The sequence below is a fragment of the Fimicolochytrium jonesii genome (genome assembly GCF_025526975.1).
Source record: "Fimicolochytrium jonesii strain JEL569 chromosome Unknown EV422scaffold_24, whole genome shotgun sequence".
Classification (NCBI taxonomy): Eukaryota; Fungi; Chytridiomycota; class Chytridiomycetes; order Spizellomycetales; family Powellomycetaceae; genus Fimicolochytrium; species Fimicolochytrium jonesii.
This window is the reverse complement of record NW_026515691.1, coordinates 286,250-300,177: the sequence shown is the minus strand read 5'-3', so window position 1 is coordinate 300,177 and position 13,928 is coordinate 286,250. Positions and strand designations below refer to the sequence as shown.

Below are 13,928 nucleotides of genomic sequence, written 5' to 3'. Positions count from 1 at the left end.
TGCTGCAAAGCTCGCCGAGGAGGTGAAAACCGCCGTGACCGCTGTCGCCGATGGGGTCAAGGAGGCCGTGAAGCCGGCAAAAGCCAAGAAGGCTAAGGCTCCCGGTGGGGATGCTTCGCCTTTGGAGGTAAGTTCTCCGGCAATTTCAGTGAATCAAGCCTCGAATTCCCTTAACAACCTTTTGGACCGGCCGCTTCTTCGAACGACCAGATCACCCCTCGTCCAGAGTACATCGAATACCGCGTGAAGATGTTCGAGAAATTGAAGAAGGAATATGACGATGAAGTTGCGAGTACGCATCATGACCTTGCCCTCCAGGAAGTCAAGGCCTGCTGGTTAACAATTATCTTGTGTTGGCAGAGAAACCGCGCGACGACATTGTGGTCACTTTGCCTGACGGCAAGAGTGTAAACGGCAAGGCATGGGAAACCTCGCCTTTGGACATTGCCAAATCCATCAGCAAGTCGTTATCCGAGAAAGTTGTCATCTCGAAAGTGGACGGTGTGCTTTGGGATCTCCCGAGACCGCTTGAGAAGTCTTGCAAGTTGCAGCTGCTCACTTTTGAGGACCATGAAGGTAGATGGCAAGGTGTGGTAGGATTTGAGGGAGGGCTACGGTGCTCACGGTGTTTTTCGTCGTTCGTCTCGCAGGGGAGCAGGTGTACTGGCACTCATCTGCGCACGTCTTGGGAGAGGCGTGCGAGCTTCACTATGGATGCCATTTGTGTCTGGGCCCCCCCTTGGAGGATGGGTTCTATTATGAGATGGGAATGGACAGGTAAAGCCCGGGACGCGTTGCTGTCAAACAACAGATGAGAACGCTGATAATCGTTGTTCCGAAAGGTCTGTGCAACCCACGGATTATCCAGCGCTGGATACGCTGGCCAAGAAGGCCATCAAGGAGAAGCAACCATTTGAGCGTCTAGTGATGACGAAGGAGCAACTACTTGAGATGTTCAAGCATAACAAGTATAAGCAGCACTTCATCGACAACAAGGTTCCCGACGGCACATCTAGTACCGTCTACCGTTGCGGGCCGCTGATCGATCTCTGTTTGGGACCCCATATTCCCCACACCGGCCGGATAAAAGCTTTTGCTGTCACCAAGGTGAGTCGCAAAGAGTTTCATACTTTGAACATGCTTTGAGCGAGTCTAATCCGTCTGTTCCCTAGAGCTCCGCATCGTACTTCTTGGGCGATGCCAACAACGACTCCCTACAACGTGTTTACGGAATCTCATTCCCCGACAACGAGAGGATGAAGCAGCACCAGGAGTTCATGAAGGAGGCTGCCGCGCGTGATCACAGGAAGATTGGAAAGGTACCGTGGATGGAGGAGCCATTGGTGCTGGCAGCTCATTCGGCTAAACCGCATCGTCAACAGGAACAAGAGCTGTTCTTCTTCGACCCTCTCAGCCCTGGAAGCTGCTTTTTCCTTCCCCACGGAGCAAAGATCTACAACAAGCTCCTGGAACTGCAAAAGAGCCAGTACCGGAAACGGGGATACCAAGAAGTCATTACGCCGAATATGTACAACACCAAGTTATGGGAGACCAGCGGGCACTGGGAGAACTACTCGGTAAGTCGCGTCGCTCCCCGTTATCACTATGTGTTGGTGCTGATCAATGGTTCTACCAGGAGGACATGTTCGTCTTGGACATCGAGAAAGAAAAGTGGGCATTGAAGCCCATGAACTGCCCCGGCCATTGTGTCATGTTCGGACACCGCGATCGATCATACCGCGAGTTGCCATTGCGGTTTGCGGACTTTGGAGTTCTGCACCGTAATGAAGCTTCCGGCGCGCTTACGGGGCTTACTCGTGTGCGACGCTTCCAGCAGGATGATGCGCACATCTTCTGTACCCTCGACCAGGTATGTGTGGAGAAAGCAGCAGTCGGCCAACGAAGATACCTAGTTTTGACTTGATTTGTGCGCATTCTAGCTCCAAACGGAGATGGACAGCTGCCTTGACTTCTTCCAGGCCATTTACGGCATCTTCGGTTTCGACTTTACGCTGAAACTCTCCACCAGGCCAGAGAAGTTCTTAGGAGAGGTTGAGACATGGGACAATGCCGAAAAGATTCTGGAAAACGCGCTCAACAAGTTCGGCAAGAAATGGCAATTAAACCCAGGAGACGGAGCCTTTTACGGACCCAAAATCGACATTGTCATTTCTGACGCCCTCCGCCGCAAGCATCAATGTGCCACCATCCAACTCGACTTCCAACTCCCTCAACGATTCCAACTCCAATACCGCAGCAAGGACATGACCTACGAACGCCCCGTCATGATTCACCGCGCCATCCTCGGATCCCTCGAGCGATTCATCGCCATCATCACCGAGAACTTTGGTGGCAAGTGGCCATTCTGGCTGTCGCCACGTCAAGTGGCCATCATCCCCGTTGCCGCCAAGTACAACGATTACGCGCAGGAGATCCAGAAGCTCTTATTCGAGAAAGGCCTGGAAGCCGAAGCTGACCTCAGCGACGTTACCCTGAACAAGAAGATTGCGTACGCGGACACTGCGGGTTGGAACTTCACCTTCGTTGTTGGCGAGGAAGAGGAGGGCGCTCGTACCGTCAACTGCCGGGACAACTACGTCAACAAGGACCTGAAGTTTGGAAAGAAGGGCAAGGTTATACCGCTTGATGAGATCATTGCCAAGCTGGTGCATCTCTCGGAAACTAGGGCTTTGAGTCAGGACATCTAGAAGCATCTCGTGTTGTAGACTGAGCCTGAGAAGATTCTGTACTTCGCATCATCAAAAGAAACTATAGATTGTACATATGAGTCGTGCCATAATAAATGACGCGTGTCTGGTCTACAAGAGTCCGCATTCTTCTGATCAATGTGACTTGAGTAACGTGGGGCTGCCGCCCATGCGAGCTCAGAACGTACAGACGTATGCGCCGACGACAGGTTCGTTTTTCGCACGAGACGGCGCGATGATCTTAATATCGCTCTTTTCGCGGTTCCAGAGGAAGTGGAAGCTTTGGAGACAATCAGGAAGTTTTAGGCTTGCAAGGGTATCGGGGGACCAACTCCGTCTGAGAACTATGGCGAGTCGGAAGGCTTTTTGTTTTCCTCTTGCTTTCTACACGCCTGGTCGCACAGAATAATCCGATTCTGAATATCCTTCGGTTGATGTGAAAAGACAAGCGGCATTGATACTTATGACAAGTTGAGCCAACCGCGACTAGCATCATTATGAAAGATGTGAATTCAATGAGTTATGTACAACGGGAGAAGGTATTGGGCTTGCGTCAACGCACGGCTATACAGCATAGCTGAGTACGCAAAGTCGCAAAGTCGCCAAGTCCGCAACAAAGCATGCCAAGGTCTAGATTTATAGAACTACAGATCTAAGCCTTGAGCACCTCCTTCAGAACCGTGTCCAAATCCTGCTTGGGCAAGCCCAAGATCGCGCGAGACTCAGCGACGCCCTTCTCATGGTTGGCATGAGCCTCGTCTCCATGATTGTACGCGAGGATAATATCCTGGAACCCACTGAAATCCCCCTTTGCGAGCGCCGCCTTGCCCGACTTGATCAGCTCGTCAGAGTTCGCGTGTGTGACCGTCCATTTGGCGTTGGTGTGCTTCTCGAGGGCGGCGAGGAGCTCGTTTTGGGTATAGTTGAAGCTCTGCGTATAGATGTACCTGTTGGCGGTCTCGGCGGGATGGAGGAGGATGGAGACGATGGAGTCGCCGATTCGAGCCAGTGTGGTGACGGTCGCTTGGGCGTTGCCGGAGTCGATGATGGATGCGGTGTGTTGCTTGAGGTCGAACCGGTAGAAACCGACTTTCAGGCCCTGTGGTGTGAGGGAGAATGGGTCATGAGCATCGCAATTCTGAATCGAGCACGGGGGCCCTGGGATATTTGCAAAAGCAGATTCCTACCCAGTCAAAGAACCCGCCTGTAATGACGCTGGTCCAGGTAAACCCAGGATGCTTTTCAGCCAAGTCAGCCGCATGCTTCGTCTGCAGATACTTGTCCTCAAATATCGGCAACAACGCCCAAGCAGCAGGGTTGCGGGTCTCGCTGCCAAACTCGTTCGGGATGTACCGCTTCACACCAGCCTCAGCGGCGGCGTCCGCGATGCGGTTCTGCGCGGCGCGGGACACGGACCCAGCGACGACGTTGATCACCGCGTCTTGGCCAGTGAAGGCCTTGATGAGGGCGGCCTTGTCGTCGTAGCTAGGGATCTTTATCACCTGGGCGGCGGACGGGAAAGTTGATGTGGATGATTCACGAGATAGCACCGTGACGACGAATTTGGGCTCGGAGAGGAGGGCGGTCAGGATCGAGGGGCCGAGGTTGCCGCCGGCCTGGAGGATGGGATGGGAGGTGAGCACTCAGCAAGCCCTGCATGCATCAAAAGCCATTGCAGATGCTGCAAGGAATACTTACGCCGATGATGAGCACGTTCTTTATTGTTCCGGAATTGCTCATTTTGAGGATCAATGGAATCGAACGAATGGAATATGGGTGGGTGTTGAAGGATTGGAATGCGGATGTAGTGGTATCGTAGAAGTTGGTTGATGGAAAGAAAGACGGACTTGGGCGACCACCTCCCTCCTTTTATAGACGGGCAGTGGAAGAGCGACAGCAAGAGCCCGAGTAGCATAGCACTATCACAGTCCCCCCTTCTGCCACCCACCGGCATTGCCAAAGCCGCCTGCTACACAGCACATTGCGTGCTAGCCGACGCTCAGCCCATCGCAGCGGCGTCCGCTGACTAATCAACCCTCGCTCGGGATTGCGAAAACCACGCATCATACATAGATAGATGCCCGTCGTAGCCGCTCTCGCATTTGTGGCGTCGGCTCGGATTCCGTTACTCGGACCTACCGCAGTTCCCGTATTCTATATAAGGGACTGGAGCAAGGCTTGCGCAATTTCATGGTTTGGTGTGTTTCGCACTCCTCGGAGCTTTCGGAGGACATTGATGACAAACGCGTCTCTCAAGAGCGCCAGGCACATTGGGACATTTCACATCCCATCTTTCGGATTCGGACCTCACCTTGGCTTACATATAGACGCGAGGGTTCGGGTTCGGAAGTCTGTTGCAGGATGACCGGCCATTGACTGACCAGAGCCTTCTCGGTGTGTATGTTTGTCGAATGCTGCCAAGCAAGCAATTGCGGCGAGCAGCGCGACAGCCAAACGAGCAGCCTACGAGCGATACCGAAGTTCTCTGCTAATCAAGAGAGAACGCAAGGCAAAGGCAAAGCCAAGTCCACGGATTCCCCGTCCAAGGAATCCCAGTCCAAGGAATCCTCCTCCGAGGAATCTTCTGGGTCTAAAACTGGGTTGGCCAAGGCACATTCGCAGCTAAACCCAGCGCGTCTTCACAGAAGAGCTCCAGCGTGACTTATCTGCTTACATAAGATTGTTTCCAGCAATATCTTACATAAGCAGCGACATTAAACCGACTGTCACTGTCAAAACATCCAAAAAAAGTTTCGGAAACCTCAACTTCTGCTCCGACCCAAAAACATTTCCTCGGGTGTTTATGACCCTGAATGCGCCCCATACCCTTCTATTCACCGCAGAGAAATAGATGGCAAAGCAACGACAGAGCAGTAAAGATTTGGCAGCCGGCGAATGCAAACATGAGTAGATCAAACTTCGACAAACAGCACTTCTGAGAACGGTACATGGCAGACATTATAAAATGACCCAAGCCGCAAAAGCATCCTGTATTTTGCACCCAGGTTCTGTTTTCGCAAGTGTATATCGTGTGCCTACTGGAATGCACTGTACAAATGAAAGGACAGACGACAGCACATATTGACAACCCTTCGACAGCATTATGTAATCACCCAACCATAAAAAACGTGGATAATGTTTTCGCGCCAAGTCGGGTGGGCATGTGGTTACTCCATATCAGCAACACTTCCGAAAAAAAAAACAGACAAGGCATTGAAGGCAAATTCATCGGAAACACAATGCACTCGACCCCATACCAAGGGCAGTTCGGTATTGAAACAGGTTTGCCGGTGGTTGTCCAACAGTCGATAGTCATGCACAATCACTTGATCTTAGCACCATTCACTGATCAAGTCGGATGAAATTGACGCATGACGTCATTGCGCAGTTGCTTTTCATCCACAACGATTCTCAGTACCGGGTCAGGCGCTCTTCCCGCAATCTCGGATATAAGACGAAACCGCGGTACCGGGCTGGGGATCATGCGGGCGAACGTTTGCCGCCGGACGTCGTGCACTCACTCACACCAAACCTTGCAGCCCGCACACTCCGCACGCCCGACTTTTAAGCCCTAGGGCTTCATCATATCAAAACTATAATATCCATTCTACCGAATGTATCACACCTTTCCGTACACCTTTGCCGTGAATGTATCATCAGCCGTACGCCTTTGCGTGATGGTGGTATTTATGTACTTATGAGGCCTGTGGTCGGAGGTGCGTGGGGTTGCGGCGGCGGTCGCTCAGAAAAAGAGTCCGTCCTCCTGTGATGTCCTGCTTGTCGCTTGTTTTCTGAGGTATCTCCAGCCAATCCTGCATAGCTCAAAAGCTTATTTCGCTTGCCGAAAGCATTCAATCACTTACGCCAGCGACGGCGGTTTTAAAGACATCAAAGTAATATCAAGTAATCGCTCTTCAACAAACCAAACAGGTCATGACGGCTGCCCACAACGCCTGCTCCTCCCTCTCCGCCTCGCCCGGCATCGAGCCCATCCCAGGCTCCCTGCAAGGCTGCGGGATTCCACCGGCGCACACATACCCCGCTTGGACGCCCAACCCCGCCGCTAATGTTAACGCCGTTGCGTTTGCTGTTTTCTTGGTGGCGCTTTCTGCATGGTGGTGTCTGAGGAAGGGGCGGGAGGCTGCTTCTGGGAAGATTGTTGAGGAAGGTATTGACGGAGGCGTAACTGTTGACGAGGAGTTGCCAGCATCAGGATCGACCGCTGAGGCACCTCCGTGCACATCTGCGGCATTTCCTGTCCTCTCTCCCAAGATCATCGCAACACTCGACGATGCATTGCATAAAGTCGCTGCCTCGCCGCTCGTCAATGCTTTACACGACTTGATTGATCGGGATGGTGCTGGTACATGGCCTCCTGAAGCCCTGAATCCGTTCAGCCCGCAACACGCGGATGAGTATCCAGGTGCGTGTATACGATCGAAGCATGATTCCTGCCTTTCAAGAACAAGCTGCAGGAGCTAACATATCCTTGTCAAAAAACAGAGGTTTTCCGCCCATACTTTGAACTCGCGAACGAGGTACCTCCCCGCCTAGCCGTGGAGCATCCCGACCTCGACGACAAAGTCAACCTCGCAAAAATCCGCGCATTCCGCACATGGATGGACAATCGCCTCACCTCCGACATCCCCGACCTCGAAGCCGTCCTAACCACATTGCAGTCCCTACGCACCATCGCCGAAACCGACCCGCTCAACGGCGACAGAGAACTGATCTACACCACCCGCCGCATCCTCAACTTCATCCTCAGCACCCTCACCTGGCTCGCCCACGCATACAGATGGGGCACCATCCCCATCGTGCGTATCGCCCAAGCCGAGAAGACCCTCGAGATCCCACAACAGCTGTTGGTCCCCGTAAGGTACCTGCACACGCAGTACTATGGACTGGGCGAGCAGGTCGCGGGGACGCTGTTTGCGTTGCTGTACTGCAATGTTGAAAAGACTGCGGGTGGGGACGGGGAGATTGTGCACTGGACGACGAGGGAGTTGCCGCGGGTGTGTAGTAGTGCGGAGAGATTTCATGTGCTTACGCCGTGGGAGATGGAGAAGAGGGTATGTACATCGGAAATCTCACATTTCGCACAATCACTCGTTCATGGGACTTGACCAAACCACCCCCCCGTAATCAACAGGCCCTCGCAATGTACCGGTCTTTCGCCCTCGCCGCCGCCTGCCTCCACACGCGCGACACTATCGGGTGTCTGGTCCATCTCCGACGCGCCAACGCCGCGTTAAGAGTCGCGTTCAAGCATTTCTATACCCATATCACCGAAAAGCACATCTCGCGCAAGACGTGGCTGAGCCATGCGCAGGGGTTTGAGGGGTGGTCGCTTGATGGGGTTGAGGGTATGGTGTGCCCTGTTTTCTGTTTTCGGGGCCGGGGTTACGGTAGCTTGCGGCCCCAAAACATGCAACCGCTGATGATTTCCGAACACTTCTAGGCGTATCAGGGAACCAAGCCCTCATCATCCGCGTCCTCGACGCCTTCCTGTCGCTCCCGGACGGCGCGGATGCCCCAGCGCACTTACTCGCCACACCCATCCACCTCACCCACCGCGATCGGCAGTTCACCGCGGCACTCCGCGGAACCAACTGCCGGCATACCTGTGCGGCACTAGCGGCGCTAGTCGAAGACGTGGGCGTCCAACCCATACCGGGGGATGAACTGGACGTGCTTGTTGCGCGATGGGAGGGTACAGAGATGGACGGCCATAACCCACTGCCGTTGGGCACGACCGACGACGCCCTGACCCAACTCCGCGTCGCCCCGTACCTCCACGCCGAATTCACCCGCCTCACCACAACCCTGCGCACCTGGCGGTCCGCCCACGCCACCAACGTCGTCAAATACGAGAGTGTACCGCGGCCGGAGCGGACGGTGTACACCGCGGGTGGGGGCCACGTCGATGAGGACAAGTACGGGGATGGGGTGGGGACCGCTGCGGATGATGGGGAGGGGGAGGATGAACGGCAGAGGAAGGCTGTGGAGGCGTTTGTGGGGCGGTTGAGGGCGAGAGTGAGGCAGACTGTGTAGGGGGAGTTGTTGCGTGCTCGCGTATCGGGGGGCGGTGGAGGGACGATGGGAAGGCACAAGCTGGTATTGTGCTTCTTGGACATTTTCACAGATATAGAAGGAATCGTTCGCGGCTTCCTCGTAGGGTAGAATCGCATAGTATGTAGATAATCTGAATCTGTTCTGGGATCATTGTTAGCACTATGATATTCTGTTTCATCACGCCCGTGGAAGCACTGATGTGGTGTGCAGTGTTGAGGAGATGCTCTTCTCTGAATGGTCTTTGTTGGTTAGGCAATTCGGGCGATTGTCCTTGGCCGTCTTTTTTTTTTTTCATGAAGACAATCGGTGTTCAAAGCCTTCATACCCGATGAATGTACTTTGACGTGATTTTTTTTTTTCGAGGTCTTGAATGAATTGAATGGCGTCCTTGTCTCCAAAACGCCGGAGTTCGTTTTTCAACCCTGGCTAGGGTCACTCAATGCCCGCTATCCGCGATGCGCGAGGCTTTGTCAGAGATGGCATTCCCTTTTTTTTAGGGTGACAATGGACCGTTGATGGCCTGCTCATTGTAACTGCAATCAATGGTGCCTTGTTTACATGTTCTTTTTGTTTCAAAGTCAATGGGTGTCATTGATTGACCATTGTTTGTTCGTGGTCTCTTTTTCGACAGGAATGCCGCCCGCAACACCGTCAACCAACGGAAACCCCCAACACCAGCTTGTGGGATGCTTCCCATACGACGGTCGATCAAGCCTCCACGAGGACCGGTTCTGCAAAGATATCCATTCACGCAATTTGGATACGTGGGGCGGCGGGGTTTCGACGGGGTTCTGTCAGGCTGAAGTATTCAAATCTCTACGTGTCATATCCACAGTACAAAAAGAACATTTGATCTGCACGTATTTACATCGTTGCTTGTCAAACCGGGGTCCGTGCCCTATCTAAATGATACCCCATATCACCCCCATCCTAAAGTCCAAACATCTTCTTCCAAATATCCACCGACTCCATCGTCACAAGCGACCCGCCACACACAATCACCACCACATTGCTCTCGCTCCCCAACTCCGGCACCACCGTCTTCAACAGATTGTCTTCATACACAAGCGCCACGCCCGCGCCACATGACGGCTCCACCAGCACGCGGAACTCGGTCGCGAGGGCCAGGAGTCCCTGCACGGCCTGCGTGTCGGTGACGACCTGCGAGCGGACGTGCGCCGGACCGTACTGGTCGCGCAGGGTCAGTGTTCTGGAGGAGACCTGCAGCGCGCCGAGGGATTTGGCGATGGAGGTGATACCTCCCGGGAGCGGGACGGGCGTGCCTGCGCGCAGTGCTTCGGCGTAGGCGTGCGCGCCGTGTGTTTCGACGGCTACGACCACGGGCCGCGGGGCGGTGGGCCAGGCTGTGAGGATCCCCTGTAGCACGCCGCAGAGGAGGCCGCCGCCGCCGACGACGCAGATCACCGCGGAGGGGACGACGGAGGGTGGTAACTGGTCTTTTATCTCTGTGATGAGGGTGCTATGTCCCTCGTGGGTGTCCTCGCCTTCGAACGGGTGGACGAGTAACGCTTTGGCTTCGCCGAGGGTGGCGGCGTAGTCGACGGCGGCGGCGTGCGCTTCGTCCCAGACTGAGCCTTTGACGGTGACGGTGGCGCCGGCGTCTTGGATGCGGGTAATCATGAAGGCTGGGGTTGTGCTGGGGACGAAGACTTGGACCGCGAGATCGAAAGCACGGCCGGCGAGTGTCACTGCCAGTCCTGCGTTTCTATCGAACCCAAAAAATTGGAACTCAACTTCCATCCCTCACGTAGCGTCCCGCTCAAAGGCCCGTACCGCCCCTTTCGTGGTCCTCACCCTCCAGAAGAAGAAACAACAGTCGTCAATCCGGGCCTCCGCTCCACCGCGCGGGAGACGGTCCGTCCCATCCCACGAATCTTAAAACTTCCCCCCGGCTGCAACGCGTCCATCTTGAAGTACACGTTGCCCACGCCTAGCCGCCGGGCTGCGACGGAGGAGGTCCAGAGGGGTGTGGTGATGTGCAGGGCATCGAAAGATGGTTCGGCGGAGTTGGCGTGCGGTGGTGGTGACATGGCGGCTCGTGGGGACTGAGAAGTTGGGAGAGTGTCAGTATTTAACAAGACGCTTGAACGAGGACAGAGTTGCGGTCCCTTTTCAGCACTTACCACTGTGTAGTGAGTGAAGAAGGCTTTAGATGGAAGCGGGATGAAGCGGGTCGATGGGCGGTTGGGGGGCGAGTCTTGTGAGTTGGACGGCAACACCGAACTCAAACGCGTGCGTCTTGCGCCTTTTCCGTTCTTTTCTCGGCCAACGCAACTTCTGGTTGCCAAAAGCACAGTACACCGACATCGCACACCCACCTTCACCTGCCACCATCACCCGTCCGCCGCCAAGATGCACTGCACCCGCCACATCCGACGAGCAGCAACAGCCGCCGCCGCAAAAGCAGTGTCCCCGGTCCGCCATCCCACACTCCGCTCCCTAACCACCACCCCCCTCTCCGCCACGTCCCTTCGGCCCGCCCTTTCCCACCCCCTCCCCAGCCTGCCCACCCAACTCCGCCGCCACTACGCCAGTAAAAAAAAATCCTCCAAAGCGTCCGCATCCAAAAAGGGCAAGCACGCCCTCGAGGACCTCGACGACGACCTCGACGAAGCCTCTCTCCCCAGCCGCACCGAAACCGAGACCGAGATCGACATCGATGTGTTTGATAGAGCAATGGAGAGGGAGGTGAAGCGGTTTGTGGTGGATCTGGATGCTGTGCGGATTGGGAGGGTCAATCCAGGTTTGTGGGATTATCACAGAGAGGGGGGGATTTCTGAGCGAAGGGGTGATTGATGGACTGTGATTCTTTTCAGCGCTGTTGGAAGCAGTAATGGTATCGCATAAAGGCGAACGGGTCCCGCTGGGCCAGTTGGCGCAGGTGAATGTGAAGGACGCGCATACGTTGATGGTTATACTCAACGAGGAGGAGGTAAGCCCGTCCCATCAAACAAGAAATACAAAACATACCGCTCCCTCTCTACCCATCTCACCCCCCACAATGATCAGTTAACATCCCCAGTCGACAAATCCATCCGCACCTCCGACCTCGCCCTCAACCCGCAGAAGCACTCCCCCGGCGTGCTCAAAGTCCCCATCCCCAAACTGACGCAGGAGTACAAAGACTCCCTCATCAAACGCGCCTCCGCCGACGCCGAGAAGGCTCGGGGGCGGATCCGTAATGTTAGGAGCGATGCAAGGGGGAAGGTGAAGAAGATGAAACATGTGGGCGAGGATTACATCCGAAGGGCGGAGAAGAGTGTGGAGGAGGGGACGAAGAGGTGGGTGGGGGAGGTGGATAAGGCACTGCAGGGGAAGGTTAAGGAGATTGAGAAGGCTTAGGGATGTTGGAATAGAGGGAGTGACGGTTTAGGGTGTGATATGTGATATGTGATATAGATTGGTAGTGAATTGCTGTAGCAGCACCTAGGCCTACGGTAGCCCCACCAAATAGAATCAACCCTATTTATTGTTCTAAGCACAAACGGTCCCCCGGACTCTAACCCGACTGATCCCGCCATCCGGAAACATCGTCACCCTAACATGCGTCACTCTTTTTGCCTTACTGCCGTCCTCTACGCCGAATGTCACCTGCGCGTGCGGGCCTAGTTTCGTGCGTGGGATGAGAGTGAACCAGGGGATTGAGGAGCTGTTTTCGGTGGCCAGATGGGCGTCGCTTGGTGCAATGTCCGCGGCCTGGAAGTTTCAACATCGGAATAAGGTGGATTGAAAGGAACGCTGATGAAGATGGGAGCGCTTTTGACCATACCTCGACAACAACACTCTCCGGAAAGTTCCCTTTGAACAAATGTGTATCAACCTCAACCTCCGCAACATTCCCCGCATGTCCTAGCGCCAGTATCGCCCAGTGTTTTCCCGGGATGATCAGCTGCCCCGTCTGCGGGTCGTGCTGGTAGATTCGCGGTCGGTCCGGGTTTCGCGCGGTCTCCCAGCCGCCGGCCATGGTGAGCGAGCGCCCGGGGGCGATGAGATTGCGGGGGTGGCCGTAGTGGGCGTTGGAGAAGCTTACGGCACGGCCGCTAAAAACAAATAAATGTAAGTCCTTCGGTCAGGATTCCCCACCAGCAACCAAAGCAGCTGCCAAACATCACGCATTCCCCTGAACAGTCAACATACCCATTCTCAACATGCGCCAAATCCACAACCTCCCCCCTCCCCACCGCCTCCCAATCCTTACTCACAACCCCGTAAGCCCTAAACCGCGCGACGCCCCCATCCGGGAACAAGTTCACCCTCAGATGCGTAAACCTGGCCCGTTTGTTCCCACTTTCCACATAATGGTACCGCGTCGCCTCGTACCCCGGCCCCAGCGGCGTGTAAGGTACCAGTTCCTCCCATCCATCTGATCCCACGCTTTCGGCGATTTGTAACTCTGAGGATGTGCACGCGGTGCCGATCTCGCTTCGCCGGACTAATGACGAGACACCGCCTTCACCGGGTTTGAATGCAGCGGCCTGCACAGAGATCCCGGGCGCCTGGTTGCCCGTGAAGAACGCGGTATCGATCTCAAAGCCATGAATCATCCCCGGCAGGCCAAGTTGGATAATACACCAGTCGTGCCCTGCGGTCCGTTTGCGACGCGTTTCCCAGCCGTCCATTTGTTTGCCGAACGGGGTGAATGTTGTGGGGTCGAATGCGGGTGGGGAGGGGTTGAGGAAGAGCTCGGCCGGGGCGAAGAAGTCGTCGGTTGCGAAGAGGATGTGGGTGCGGAGGGAGGCGCAGGAGAGGTTTGTTAGGGTGGAGTAGGGGTGCTCCGGCGGGGTTGTCATTGTGGGGGTTGGAGGGGGGTTGAATGTGGGAGTGGGGTGAGGATGAGGTTCGCCGCCTGAACGGAGAGCGCAGGATTCGTGAAGCGATTAGCGGTCTGCGCTATTCCTGAAGCTGTTAGCGGTCTGTACCGCTTGGTTGTTGGGGTCACGCTCGCGTCGAAGTCATCTATCGCGGACATTTGGGACTCGCGGCCAAGTGGCAACACCCTCCGCTGCAATTTCTCACTTTCGAGTCGGTCCTCATAATACTGCATAGTCTTGATGTCTCGTTTGGCAGGCAACTGATGGACATGGTGGATCATTGGTACTGTATATTGAACAAAAACTCCCCCTC

General features: G+C 55.0%; 7 protein-coding genes across 7 annotated transcripts; 4 read left to right on the top strand and 3 right to left on the bottom strand.

The window, feature by feature from the left end:
* The first annotated feature begins 104 nt into the window (after positions 1 to 104).
* EV422DRAFT_539623 (uncharacterized protein) lies at positions 105 to 2,893 on the top strand. The gene is made up of 8 exons (XM_053071075.1): positions 105 to 292; positions 361 to 576; positions 651 to 777; positions 843 to 1,107; positions 1,173 to 1,319; positions 1,383 to 1,577; positions 1,637 to 1,870; positions 1,941 to 2,893. The coding sequence occupies exons 1-8, from the start codon at positions 250 to 252 to the stop codon at positions 2,706 to 2,708; spliced, it is 1,995 nt and encodes a 664-aa protein (XP_052922969.1). The 5' UTR covers positions 105 to 249; the 3' UTR covers positions 2,709 to 2,893.
* Positions 2,894 to 3,360: 467 nt separating this feature from the next.
* Positions 3,361 to 4,448, bottom strand: EV422DRAFT_508544 (uncharacterized protein; the record flags this gene model as incomplete). Its single annotated transcript, XM_053068754.1, has 3 exons — positions 3,361 to 3,807; positions 3,896 to 4,324; positions 4,407 to 4,448. The coding sequence occupies 3 exons, from the start codon at positions 4,446 to 4,448 to the stop codon at positions 3,361 to 3,363; spliced, it is 918 nt and encodes a 305-aa protein (XP_052922968.1).
* A 168-nt stretch (positions 4,449 to 4,616) lies between these two features.
* Positions 4,617 to 5,122, top strand: EV422DRAFT_202092 (uncharacterized protein). Its single transcript, XM_053065296.1, has one exon. It carries the CDS (start codon positions 4,786 to 4,788, stop codon positions 5,071 to 5,073), a length of 288 nt encoding a protein of 95 aa, XP_052922967.1. The 5' UTR covers positions 4,617 to 4,785; the 3' UTR covers positions 5,074 to 5,122.
* Positions 5,123 to 6,296: 1,174 nt separating this feature from the next.
* Positions 6,297 to 9,018, top strand: EV422DRAFT_622196 (uncharacterized protein). Its single transcript, XM_053074163.1, has 4 exons — positions 6,297 to 7,131; positions 7,212 to 7,780; positions 7,861 to 8,074; positions 8,170 to 9,018. The coding sequence occupies exons 1-4, from the start codon at positions 6,642 to 6,644 to the stop codon at positions 8,760 to 8,762; spliced, it is 1,866 nt and encodes a 621-aa protein (XP_052922966.1). The 5' UTR covers positions 6,297 to 6,641; the 3' UTR covers positions 8,763 to 9,018.
* A 656-nt stretch (positions 9,019 to 9,674) lies between these two features.
* EV422DRAFT_201571 (serine dehydratase) lies at positions 9,675 to 11,018 on the bottom strand. The gene is made up of 3 exons (XM_053065294.1): positions 10,928 to 11,018; positions 10,599 to 10,849; positions 9,675 to 10,509 (listed from the first exon to the last, which is right to left on the bottom strand). The coding sequence occupies exons 2-3, from the start codon at positions 10,832 to 10,834 to the stop codon at positions 9,714 to 9,716; spliced, it is 1,032 nt and encodes a 343-aa protein (XP_052922965.1). The 5' UTR covers positions 10,835 to 10,849; positions 10,928 to 11,018; the 3' UTR covers positions 9,675 to 9,713.
* A 138-nt stretch (positions 11,019 to 11,156) lies between these two features.
* EV422DRAFT_570144 (ribosome recycling factor domain-containing protein) lies at positions 11,157 to 12,146 on the top strand (the record flags this gene model as incomplete). The annotated part of the gene is made up of 3 exons (XM_053072845.1): positions 11,157 to 11,547; positions 11,621 to 11,736; positions 11,814 to 12,146. The coding sequence occupies 3 exons, from the start codon at positions 11,157 to 11,159 to the stop codon at positions 12,144 to 12,146; spliced, it is 840 nt and encodes a 279-aa protein (XP_052922964.1).
* Positions 12,147 to 12,153: 7 nt separating this feature from the next.
* On the bottom strand, positions 12,154 to 13,847 carry EV422DRAFT_201270 (galactose-binding domain-like protein). Its single transcript, XM_053065293.1, has 3 exons — positions 12,942 to 13,847; positions 12,574 to 12,844; positions 12,154 to 12,500 (listed from the first exon to the last, which is right to left on the bottom strand). The coding sequence occupies exons 1-3, from the start codon at positions 13,592 to 13,594 to the stop codon at positions 12,279 to 12,281; spliced, it is 1,146 nt and encodes a 381-aa protein (XP_052922963.1). The 5' UTR covers positions 13,595 to 13,847; the 3' UTR covers positions 12,154 to 12,278.
* Between the last annotated feature and the right edge of the window lie 81 nt (positions 13,848 to 13,928).